This window comes from Rana temporaria, chromosome 3, assembly GCF_905171775.1.
Source record: "Rana temporaria chromosome 3, aRanTem1.1, whole genome shotgun sequence".
Lineage (NCBI taxonomy): Eukaryota > Metazoa > Chordata > Amphibia > Anura > Ranidae > Rana > Rana temporaria.
The window spans coordinates 59,887,325-59,900,731 of NC_053491.1; the positions used below are offsets into that span (position 1 = coordinate 59,887,325).

General features: G+C 39.7%; 1 protein-coding gene across 1 annotated transcript in view; it reads left to right on the forward strand.

The window, feature by feature from the left end:
* FBN1 (fibrillin 1) overlaps nt 1–13,407 on the forward strand; it is a 359,844-nt gene that overhangs the window by 314,015 nt on the left and 32,422 nt on the right. The window contains exons 45-49 of the mRNA XM_040342652.1: nt 1,490–1,615; nt 2,618–2,734; nt 6,620–6,748; nt 10,963–11,082; nt 11,172–11,297. Coding sequence (XP_040198586.1) covers nt 1,490–1,615; nt 2,618–2,734; nt 6,620–6,748; nt 10,963–11,082; nt 11,172–11,297 — 618 coding nt within the window. The remainder of the gene's footprint in view (nt 1–1,489; nt 1,616–2,617; nt 2,735–6,619; nt 6,749–10,962; nt 11,083–11,171; nt 11,298–13,407) is intronic.

Consider the following 13,407-nt stretch of genomic DNA (forward strand, 5'->3'; position numbering starts at 1 on the left):
AATGGGGACAAAGGCAGCAATAAAAACCTAACAGGTGTCGAAAAGAAAAACGTTTTGCCTTTAGCCCTGGTTCACACTGCTGCGTTTTGACATTGCATTTCAAATCGGCAGCATCTTCTGGCAATTGCCGGCAATGGCACGTCCTAATTGGTGCGACGCCGCATCTGCGGCACTGCACCGATTTAAAAAAGTAGTTTCTGTACTACTTTTCACGATTTCGGGCCACAATTTATATTGACATCTGTGCAGAAACCTGCACATATATCTCTGTAATCGTGGCTAAAATCAGGACTGCCAGCGGGAGTGAAATCGTGCAAAATTTAGCTGAACTCGCACGGCTTCATTCCCCGTAGCCCAGTGTGAACCTGGGCTCAGTTATACTTTAATTTCTGTTTTAATAAGACTACATGGAGCAATAAATACAAGACTTAAGCATCTTCTACTTAAAGCAGGGAGACCTACAATGATCAGCTTTTATTTACAACCCCAATTCCCCAAAAAATTAAGGCTCTGTGTAAAATCTACATAAATACAGAATGCAGCAATTTTTTCATTTACTTTATTCTTTATTATACCCAATCATGTTACTGAACTGTTGCAAACTAATCTAATTAGTTGCAAAATTTTATTTTAGCTCTTCCTTGTTAGTACCACTGACCAGCTTTTTGTAGCACCGTCCCAACTTTTTTGACATGTGCTGCTGCCATCAATTTCAAAATTACCTACCATATTTTTCGCTCCATACCACAGACCTAGGTTTTAGAGGAGGAAAACAAGAAAAAATGGTGTACTAAAATATTTATTAAAATTTACGTTAGCCAGTGGTCAGTACTTTAGCCAGTACATTTAGGCTTTCAAAGCACCCGGCCACACCTCGAAAGTCCCTGCTGAACCGGCCAAGTTTCGAACCGTCTATGGCTTTAGTTGCATAGCAATCCAGACTTTTTGTTTTTAAGGTAGGAGAAAAATACAATATTTGTTAGTGTTTTCAAGATTTTTTTTGTCCCAATGCAAAGGGACATGATCCAGTAGTTAAACCAAGCTCTTTGCCAATGTTCTTTGTCTGGTTTTCCTAAACCTCGTATAAAAAAAAAAAAAAATCCAAAAACAAAACACACATCTGGTCCTTGGAACGCTTCATTATTCTTGTTGATCACAACAAAGACATGAAGATATCATTAAACATAAATTAGCAACATGTTTATTCTCATGGTCCACATTTCTGGTTTCATTATTGAAGAACTGAACATATTTACACAGAGTGATTGGGGGGGGGGGGGGATCAGATTTGTTTGGAAGAAGGAAAGATGACATTCTTCGACAAATCAAGTACGCCTGTTTTAACATTTCATTTTCTCCATTCATATTCTTTACACCTAGATAAACAGCGACATAAAATGTTACTAGTCTGTTTGCTATTCAAGTATCTACATGTATTGTAATCAGAACAGATCTGTTTATATATCATTTCTATTTTGTCTCTGTACAGATCGCAATGAGTGTCTGGAAATTCCAAATGTCTGCAGCCATGGAGAGTGCCATGATAAGGTTGGGGGATATTACTGTGTGTGCCACAATGGATTTAAGACCAACGATGATCAGACTATGTGTCTGGGTGGGTACCAAAAAGCTTGTCTGTGCTTTTATGCATATTTTAAATAAAAAATACAAAAGTTGACCATACAGGGGATGGTTGCTAATCAAGGAATAGATATCAGCACATCTTTGTAACAACTGCTGAGCATTCGAATTTTCCATATAACTGCAAAGTGAATGCACTGTATGTGTGAGGAAAAGGATCTTTCTTGGCTGCCAACTTCATCCATATTTGATGTCTCAGTTTTATGTTAAAGCGAGTTTAGGTATACATATTTTTTACATAGCTGCATTTATCCAGCTTGGACCAGTTTAAGTATTTATCTGCCATACTTGGCCAATCCCCATAGAATCTGGAGATCGCTGTAGAAGGCACCAATGCCAAGCGGCAGTCCTGATGCTTAGCAATGTAACAATCTTCACCTTTTCAAATGCAAAGTGTTCTCTGAATGATGTCCATGCCAAGCAAGCAACCTCCTATATTCACTAAGCAGCAGGGCAGCTGCTTGACAAAGGTGGTGGAAGCCAGTAGTAATCACTGTAGCAATGGTGCCTACTACAATGATTTCCAGCTTCCACATGAATCGGTTAGGTATGGCACATGCATATTTAAAATGGTCCGAGCTGGACACATGTAACTACACATAAATACGCATACCTAAATCTTCAGTTTTAAGCCAGCTTTTCAAATTAAGAATAACATTTCAGTGCTAAAAGAGTGCACTTTACTGGTTGAAGGTTATAGGCTCTTTAATCATACAGGCAGTCATAAGTTACAGTATTGCTCAGCAATTAACCCATTTAACATTCTGTGGAGAAGACAAAGCCCCAGGTTAATAAATCAATACAGACACACAAAGTGCATAGTTCTCGAGCCACAGGATGTAACCAAAACATTGATTTTATAAAAACATAAGGTATACTGTTGAATTAAAGAATAGAAATACATACAGTATCTGAACACAGATCTCAAACATACTGTACTTTCCAATGAGTCTTATGGTTTCTTTTTCTTTTGCAGATATTAATGAATGTGAAAGAGATCCTTGTGGCAATGGGACATGTAGGAATACAATCGGATCTTACAACTGTCGCTGTTTTGATGGGTTTATCCTATCACACAACAATGATTGTATAGGTAAGGGATGAACCAATAATTATGACTGGTGTCAGACTAGTTTATCTGGGTGTTGGGATCTTGGTGCTCTGGCATTGAAGCTCCTGATTCTGGATGAGTTGAATATGCAACAGAGTAAGGCATTATAAAGTGACCATATGAAAAAAGTCATGGGAGAGTTTGGTTTCGTTTTCCTAGCCATGACTCTCTATGGCACTGTCCAGCACAGAGGCATGAAATAACATGCAAAGACTAAACTACTTTCCGTTTCGTTTTTGCATCTAAGAGGCACATTATATGATTGATTTTTATCAATTTTTAATCTTTTTAAAAGGAATCAGTTAACTATTATGTCTCTATACCCTGTAAACAGTCATTTCAGCAAAAAAAATGTTTCCTTTAGTGATCCTTTAAGTTTGACACGTTAGACCTTGTGTACTGTATATGTTGTAAATGTGTATTTTTTATAAGTACATTTTTATGATGCTAATTATTTTTATATTGACTTAATGAATGGATATGAAATAAAATGATAAGGTTTTTAATATCAATGCATCTCAATCACATCTGTTAACTAGCAACAATAAACATATATACCTTAAATGTACAGTAAATACCTTAAACATATCTAGGAACATATAATCCCAACAGTGTTTCATAGATGTAGCTAAGGCAGGAATTTGAAGCAAAGACCAGATCACTTTTTGCGATTCGGCACTGCGTCGGTTTAACTGACAATTGCGCGGTCGTGCGACGTGGCTCCCAAACAAAATTGGCGTCCTTTTTCCCCCACAAATAGAGCTTTCTTTTGGTGGTATTTGATCACCTCTGTGGTTTTTAGTTTTAGTTTTTAGTTTTTGCGCTATAAACAAAAATAGAGCGACAATTTTGAAAAAAATGAATATTTTTTACTTTTTGCTATAATAAATATCCCCCAAAAATATATAAAAAAAAAAAAAATTTCCTCAGTTTAGGCCGATACGTATTCTTCTACATATTTTTCGTAAAAAAAATCGCAATAAGCGTTTATTGATTGGTTTGTGCAAATTTTTTTATGGCATTTTTATTAATATTTTTTTTTACTAGTAATGGCGGCGATCAGCGATTTCTTTCGGTACTGCGACATTATGGTGGACACTTCAGACACTTTTGACACATTTTTGGGACCATTGGCATTTTTATAGCGATCAGTGCTATAAAAATGCATTGGATTACTATAAAAATTTCACTGGCAGTGAAGGGGTTAACACTAGGGGGCAGGGAAGGGGTTAAGTATGTTCCCAGGGTGTGTTCTAACTGTAGGGGGGGGGCCTCACTAGGGGAAATGACTGATCTTCTGTTCATACATTGTATGAACAGAAGATCAGCATTTCTCTCCCTGACAGGACCGGGAGCTGTGTGTTTACGGGAGTCCATGCGAGCGGGGCCTGCGCGAAACCCGACATTATACTACGTGCTCTCTCACAGGGGAGCCGACCTGCCGCCATAAAACGGCAACCAGTTAAACACTAATCAGTGACTTGAGCATCTGGTATTTTCTAAACATGTGCACACTGAAATATTTTGTTTTGTTTTCGTCCGAAAAATACATTAATTTAGTTACTCCCGAAATTCGTTTTTATTTATTTTGTTTTTCGTTTGAAAATTGCATTCGTCCGAAAATCCGAATGAATTAAGGTTGAATCTGCATACTCATGGTGTCTGTCGAATGTTCAAAGAAGATTCGACGGAGCAGCGAAACTGTACGTTGAATTGTACATTTGCCGTTGAATGTTCCGCCTACAAGCTATAGAAGAATTCTAATGTTGTATGACTAGTAATAATTATATTTATAAATTATTATTACTAGTCAACCAACAATAAACATTTTCTATAGCATATGGGCAGAGCATTTGACCCGAAATGTATGATTGCGGCGTCGTACAGTTTAGCTGCTCCATCGAATCTTCTTTGAACATTCGACAGACACCTTAAGGCCTCGTACACATGACCGAACATGTCTGCTGAAACTGGTCCGCGGACCAGTTTCCGCGGACATGTTCGGTCGTCTATACGGCCGACCGGACCGGATTCCTGGCCTAGCGGACAGGTTTCCAGCGGACAAATGTTTCTTAGCATGCATGTCCGATGGTTTGTACGACTCATCGGACATGTCCGCTGGGCCGAAATCCCTCGCATGCGTCAAAGTGATTAGACGCATGCATGGAAGCATTGAACTTCCGGGGTCGTGCACGTCGCCGCGTCATCATCGCCGCCACGTCGCCGCCATCGTCACCGCGTCGTCACCGCGTATTCTGTCCACGGGGATTTTGGTCTGATGGTGTGTAGACACATCAGACCAAAATCCCCCAGCAGACATGTCCGATGAAAACTGTACAAGGCCTCAGCCTTCAATGACAGATTCAACGTTTTTTATGTTTTTCGATGCTTTGTCGAATCTTCGTTGTTCATGTTGAATTGTCAAGTTAGTTCTAGCTATTTTACTGCTCCTCCTCTTTGGTTACAATCAGCCAATAACATTCATCATCATCATTATTTTTATTTTACTCCTCCCACCCAATTCCAGCAGCGATCTTTTCTCTCTATAATGTCAAATTTTTTCTCTCTATGTAGAATAATCTTGGACTAATAGAGTTAAGGTTAGGCACATTCGACCGACGAAAACGAAAATAAAGCATTTGTTTCTGTCGGATCTTTCAGTTTTCGTATTCTGCACTTTCGTTTTAGTTTGTTAAAATGATAACGAAAATACCTGAAATTCGGATGAAAATGTATTCGGACGAAAACGAATGCACATGTCTAGTATTTTTACCATATCTGTATAGCAAGCTTACAGCTTATTATAAAGGTGCAAACTGGAGGCTGAAGATGTTTGGCAGGCAAACCTACAAATGTTTAGTTAAAGGCTTGGTTCACACCTATGCGTTTTCTGGTGGTTTTTAGTTTTTGAAGAAATGCAAAACAGTTTATTTAACACGATTTCCTATGGGACACATTCATATCTATGCTTTCTTCAGCCACTGCATTTTTGGAAAGGGTCAGGGACTTTTTTTAAAGCAAAACAATGCTTTTATTTTGCCTTTTTTGGTTTAATAGACTTCAATGGAGAAGCTGCAGAAAAGCATGTAGTGCATTTTTGCCTTGCTTTTACCGCGATTTTGGCAAAATTGTAATTGTAACAACAAATTGCCCCCCAAAAAAAGCATACAAATTGCAAAACTCAAATCGCAGTAAAATCGCGTGTGCAAAAAGCACGGCAGAAACTACCAAAAATAAACTGCAAAGGTGAGAACGAGCCTAAAAGTAGAATTTCTATGTTATTTAAAATATCTACACACACACACATCCTGCACAAAACATCAGCGACCAGATATTTCTATCCACAACTGTACCTAAATGGTTAAAACGTCTGCACAGAGGTAGAGCGATCTCCGTGGTCCTCACAGGAATAGCTCCCTTCTTTCGTCCAGTCTAGCCAATATTTCTTTTCGCCTACACAGAAATCAGCACACTATTTTCTCTTTGAAGATAATCCAGATATTAATTAGGTAAAAGGAAATGACCCATTCTATTGTTTTTGGATAATGTTATTCTAACGACAAAAACGACCATGACAAATTAGCTTTCAAATTTTGTAGACTAGTGCGTCTCTTTTATGGTTGCAGTCAAAACACATTTTCATGATTTTATAAAAAATGTAGCTGTTACCCACAGAGTGGAATAAAACGCATAGTTTGCTTTTCACACCATGTAAGTTTTCATTAAATATTTTATGATCTAATGGTAAGATAACATTTTTCTGGGCGCTACATTATATTTCATAATAAAAACATTTCAAAAAGCCTGCTGGCTCATTTTTACAGGCTGTTTTGTTTTTTATATCTCTTCTGACTTATTTTCTTACAGATATCGATGAATGTACCACGCTCAATGGTCAGTTATGCAGAAATGGACAGTGTGTCAATGTTATTGGATCCTTCCAATGTATCTGTAATGAAGGATATGAAATGACATCCGATGGAAGAACATGTCTAGGTAAGTTTAGCATTTTAATTAAAGCCCAACATTTTTTCCTCATGCAGTGAGGTTTTATGTGTACTATTCCTGACGTCATCATGCCCAGAGCAAGCTCTCTAGACCAGAAGCAGTTCACTGCTGGACCAGGGGGGGGGGCTTCATTTTTCTGGGGAACAAAGGATTGGGTGAGTATATGCTTTCTGCTCACCTCGAGACAAAACGAGCAGTTGACCCGTGCAGTGTGAGCACAGCCCCACCGCATGGGGAAAATAATTTTATTGCCCAGAGTTGGGCTTTAGACCTCCAGTCTATTTTCATAGTCCCTCTTATTGTAATTCTTTATCCTTCCTTTATCATTTTTGGATATAAAAAAAAAAAAAGAATTGAGCTACAATTACCTTATTTTAAATCGGCCTTCTTCCTGCTTTTTTCATCTAGGTAAATGATGTAGGCTTTGCTTCCATTGGACACTTGGGATATGAGCTTCACACATTCCAGGAATCTTCAGATGAGATTACAGATGGCAGAGGAGGTGGACAGCCACCAGCTTCCCTGTTGTTTACAAGCTGCTATAGCTGTAGGAGCAAACTTATGCTTGTGTTGCCATTGCTATAGCAACTTGTAAACAAATAGCTAGATTCACGTAGGAGGGCGCATCTTTAGTTCGGCGTAGCGCATCCTATTTGCACTACGCCGACGTAACATAGTGAGGCAAGGCCAGTATTCACAAAGCACTTGCTCCGTAAGTTACGTCGGCGTAGCGCAAATGGGCCGGCGTAACCCCGCCTAATTCAAAGTAGGCATGTAGTGGGCAGGCTACATTTTAATTAAACGTGACCCCATGTAAATGAAGGCCGTTCGTACGGCGCATGCGCGTGCAATCTCAGAATCACGTCAGAATCACGTCGCAAATACTCAATGCTTTCGACGTGAACGTAACCTACGCCCAGCCCCATTCACGTACGCTTACATAGTTACATAGTTAGTCAGGTTGAAAAAAGACACAAGTCCATCCAGTTCAACCATAAAAAAAAATAAACAAACAAAATAAAAAACACAGTACAATCCCATACACCCAACTCCATACCCACAGTTGATCCAGAGGAAGGCAAAAAACCAAGATCCAATTTGCTACAGCAGGGGAAAAAAATTCCTTCCTGATCCCTCGAGAGGCAATCGGATTTACCCTGGATCAACTTTACCTACAAATCTTAGTACTCAGTTATATTCTGTACATTTAGGAAAGAATCCAGGCCTTTCCTAAAGCAATCTACTGAGCTGGCCAGAACCATGTCTGCAGGGAGTCTGTTCCACATTTTCACAGCTCTTACTGTGAAAAAACCTTTCCGTATTTGGAGGTGAAATCTCTTTTCCTCTAGATGTAAAGAGTGCCCCCTTGTCCTCAGTGTTGACCATAAAGTGAATAACTCAACACCAAGTTCACTGTATGGACCTCTTATATATTTGTACATGTTGATCATATCCCCCCTTATTCTTCTCTCCCCAGGAGTGAATAAATTCAGTTCCTCTAATCTTTCCTCATAGCTGAGCTCCTCCATGCCTCTTATCAGTTTGGTTGCCCTTCTCTGCACTTTCTCCAGTTCTCCGATATCCTTTTTGAGAACTGGGGCCCAAAACTGAACTGCATATTCCAGATGAGGTCTTACTAATGATTTGTACAGGGGCAAAATTATATCTCTTTCTCTGGAGTCCATACCTCTCTTAATACAGGAAAGGACTTTGCTCGCTTTGGAAACCGCAGCTTGGCATTGAATGCCATTATTGAGCTTATGATCAACTAAAACCCCCAGATCCTTCTCCACTACAGATCCCCCCAGTTGTACTCCCCCTAGCATGTATGATGCATGCATATTCTTAGTCCCTAAGTGCATAACTTTACATTTATCAACATTAAACCTCATCTGCCCAATTAGACAGAGCATTGAGGTCGGCTTGTAAATTGGAGACATCCTGCAAGGACGTTATTCCACTGCATAGCTTGGTGTCATCTGCAAAGACAGAAATGTTACTTTTGATCTCAGACCCAATATCATTTATAAATATATTGAAAAGTAAGGGTCCCAGCACTGAACCTTGGGGTACACCACTGATAACCTTGGACCATTCAGACAGGGCCGCCATCAGGGGGGTACAGGCAGTACACCTGTAAGGGGCCCGGGTGGCAACCCCCTTTAAAAAAAAAGGGGTCCGGAGGCCCACATGGCCCCAGATGGCAACCCCCCCTTTTTTTATTTATTTTTATTAAAGGGCCAATTTTTTTTTTTTTTTTTAGAGGTTCGGAGGTCCCCAGGGGCCTGGTTGACAACCCCCCTTTTTTCATATTTTTTTATAAAAAAAAATATCTTTTATATATTTTTTTTATTTTTATATATATATATAAGTAAAAAAAATATATATATATATATATATATATATATATATATATATATATATATATATATAAAATATTATTTATTATTAAAGCGCCCAGAGGTCCCCAGGGCCCCGCCCCGGATGGCAACCCCCCTTTTTTTTATAAAAAAATAAAGTTGTTTAATAATTGCTAGCAATAATCACTGTCTTCTCCCAGCGGAGATGGCTTACCCCGCCCCCCCCCCCCCCCAACCAAGAGAAGATAAAACCCAGCATGCTGGTTGTACAAGTCTATCAATCAATCAACTTGGTACAGTCAGCCTGCCCATACACGGTATGAAACTTGGACGGTTCCTGCTGAACCAGGCAAAATTCAAACTGTGTATGGCCTGCCCTACTGAGAATAGTTGCCAGCAAAGCACAGCTGAGTGCTGTGCTGATAGAAGATTCAGTGGGAAACACAGGAATGTTTTAACAATTAAGTCCCTAAATATGATTAAATCAATGGATAGAGCCAGCAACACTGTAGCCCATGAAGTGTATTTTAATGGTTACATCAGAGTAACAATAAACAGAGAACGCTGACTTATTTCGGCAGAACTCTTATGCCACGTACACACGATCATTTTTCGGCATGAAAAAAACCTGACGTTTTTCATCATGAAAAAAAATGAAGTTTTTCCAACTTCATCATTAAAAGCGATGTTGCCCACACACCATCATTTAAAAAAAATTATGAACAAAGCGCGGTGACGTACAACACGTACAACGGCACTCTAAAGGGGAAGTTCTATTCGCCTTTGGGCTGCTTTTAGCTGATTCCTTGTTAGTAAAAGACGATTTGCGCTTTTTTGTCTGTTACAGCGTGATGAATGTGCTTACTCCATTATGAATGTTAGTTTTACCTGAACGAGCGCTCCCGTCTCATAACTTGCTTCTGGGCATGCGCGGGTTTAAAACTTTGTTTTTGCCTACACATGATCATTTTTAACAACACGAAAAACAACATTTTAAAAAACGACGTTAAAAAATGCAGCATGCTCAAATTTTTTTTTGTCGTTCTTCAGAAGCCAAAAAACGATGTGACGCACACACAATCATTTTAAATGACGTTTTTAAAAACTTCATTTTTTTTCATGCCGAAAAATTATCGTGTGTACGCGGCATTAGTGATCAGCTATGGCTAAGGCTTCTGCCGAAATGCGTGAGCCTTATCTTTTTATTGTCACTTTGATGCAACCATTAAAATACACTTTATGGACTACAGTGTTGCCAGCTCTATGCATTGATTTATGCTGTTCGAGTGTGAAAGGACACCGAGCCTCGGCACCCGAGAGAGGATCTAGTGATTGGATTGTGTTTCCCCTGCTGATACCACTCAACTTCCCTAAATATGATTACCAATATGTTAGGCTGCTGCAGGTTTTTATTTATAACCAGCAAAAGACAAAATGAAGGCAGATTCAACTTCTGATGTAACTTTTCAGGTTCACGTTAAAAATACATTTTATCCTAAAATGAATGACATTCATAGTTACAGGTCATATATATGAAATCTTGGAATATTTGAATTTGTATCCTGTAATGTATTATTTTCATGAAAATATGAATCACATACCCAAGCGGACTGGAATCTCCTGTCAGTGATTTATGTTGTGTTTTATGTAGTGCTAATTCCGCCAAGCGGTGGACAAAATGAAAAATGTTACTTGTAATACACAAATGGCTGGTCAGTGAGGCAATCCTACATTACTTCATCAGAATGAACAGATGTAAATAAAAATGCATCTTGGCTCTTTGGGTCTGTTTTAATTGTTTTCTGATCTGATCTTGGTATAATTTCACTGTGTTCTTTCTAGATATCAATGAGTGTGAACTTGATCCCGGGAAGTGTGCTCCTGGAACTTGTCAAAATCTGGACGGCTCCTACCGCTGCATCTGTCCTCCTGGATATGTGCTGAAAGATGACAAGTGTGAAGGTACAGTGACCTAGTTTAGATAATAATATGTACAAATTTAGAGCTTTATACAAAATAATCTGACCTCTGAATTGACTTTGTCTTTGCAGATATTGATGAATGCACTGAAGAGCCAGAGATTTGTGCTCTGGGAACCTGTAGCAATATTCCTGGCAGTTTCACCTGTATGTGTCCTGAGGGTTTTGTACTATCATCAACAGGAAGGAGATGCCAAGGTAGAGTCTCAATCCCTTTCTACAACATACTGTACTGTCATGATTAATACAGCTGAATCTTATACTACAAACCTGGAATACCAAAGATGAGCAACCTACATAAAATAGTCATCTTAAAGGCAGGCCCAGATATAGGGGAGTGCTGGAGTGTCCTGTACCCCCCCCCCCAGATTTTAGTTGCACCCCTCAGGTCTCTGATAGACCATCCGCTGATTCATGAGCCATAGGACAGTTCGTGTAAGGGGGGACTCTGATGGGCATTTGATGTAAGGGGGCACTCCGATGAAGAAAGCTGATGTGAAGCCTCGTACACACGTCTGAGGAACTCGATGGGCGAAACGCATCATTTTGCTCGTCGAGTTCCTTGTTAGGCTGTCGAGGATCTCGGTGAGCCAAATTTCTCCATTGCCGTTGAGGAAAAATAAGACATGCTCTCTTTTTTTTTGCTCGTCGAGTTCCTCAACAGTTTCCTCGTTGAAAAGTGTACACACGACCGGTTTCCTCGGCAAAAAAAACAAAACAGCAAGTTTCTTGCTGTTTTTTGCCGAGAAACTTGGTCGTGTGTACGAGGCTTAAGGGATCACTCTAATGGGGAGAATTGATGGAAGGGGGGGACTCTAATACAGACATCTGATAAGGGGGCATAGGTTTTGTTCAATCTTTCTAATTTAACAACAGCATAATCCATACCATTGCCTAATTCATACAATTGCCTAATCCATACCGTTGCCTGAGGATTGATGGAAGGGGGAACGCTAATAGAGACATCTGATAAGGGGGCATAGGTTTTGTTTAATCAGTCTAATCTAACAACAGCCTAATCCATACCATTGCCTGTTCACTTCTGCACTGCCTCTGCAGTACCTATCAGTTGTTACGTCTGGGTCATGACTCATGGTACAGAAGGGTGCAAGCAGGGAATACGGGTTCCCCACACCTTTGTTACAATATGTGCCAAACTGTCAGTGACTCACACACAGTGTTGACATTATGTCGCCCCCCCCCCCCCAGACTTTTTTTTACTGCACCCCTAGACCAGATATAGCTTTCAAGTATTATAATGCCCAATTTATTAAGGGATATTTCTTCATATAAGGTATAGGTTGTGCATGTTATATTTGACAGAAAGTGGCCAATAGGATGGTGACTGACTGTGTTTTAGTTAGTAAGATTAGTAAACCACATACCTATTTACCATTGACAGAAACTAATTAATAATGTATAACTTTTAGACAATATATATATATATATATATATATATATATATATATATATATATATATATATATATATATATATATATATATAGTAACGTTTGGGGGCTATAGCTCGGCGGGATTAAGTGCGTAAACTATTTGGGAGGAACAAAAAAAAAGGCAAGAATATGCAAATGACTAGTTACGGCGATCCACAAAGATCTGCGCGTTCGTCACAATCCCGTACGTCGTCGCTAGTCGTTTTTACCCTGTCGCAAAGTTACACCTGCTTTTACATGGCTTATCTTTAGATCAGCCATGTTAAAGTATGGCCGTCGTTCCCGCGTCGAATTTCGAATTAATTTTTTTGCGTAAGACGTCCGGGAATACGAAATGCCGTAACGCACGTCGCATTTAAAAAAAATGTCAGGGCGCCGTAATTTCGCGCAATGCACGTCGGGAAATTTCCTAACGGAGCATGCGCAGAACGTTCGGCGCGGGAACGCGCCTAATTTAAATGGTGCCCGCCCCATTTGAATTAGGCGGGCTTGCGCCGAGCGCATTTCTGTTACACCGCCGCAAGTTTACAGGTAAGAGCTTTGTGAATCAGGCACTTACGCTGTAAACTTGCGGCGGTGTAACGTAAATGGGATACGTTACGCCGCCGCGGAGTAACGTAATTGTCTGTGAATCTCGCCCTTTGTTCCTGAGTTTCCAAGTCACATCACCTTGTCACTTGGATTTTTTATTTATTCTAACTTGAAATAGGAGCAGTGGGAATACCTCAAGGTGGGTGTTAAGACCCAACATTGAAAGACGGAATGGTACAGTTGTAGGAATGATGGCTAGGAGATTTCATTGCTGGAGTCCCCAAGTGGATAACAATGTTTCATAGCAAGTGTGTTTAATATTGT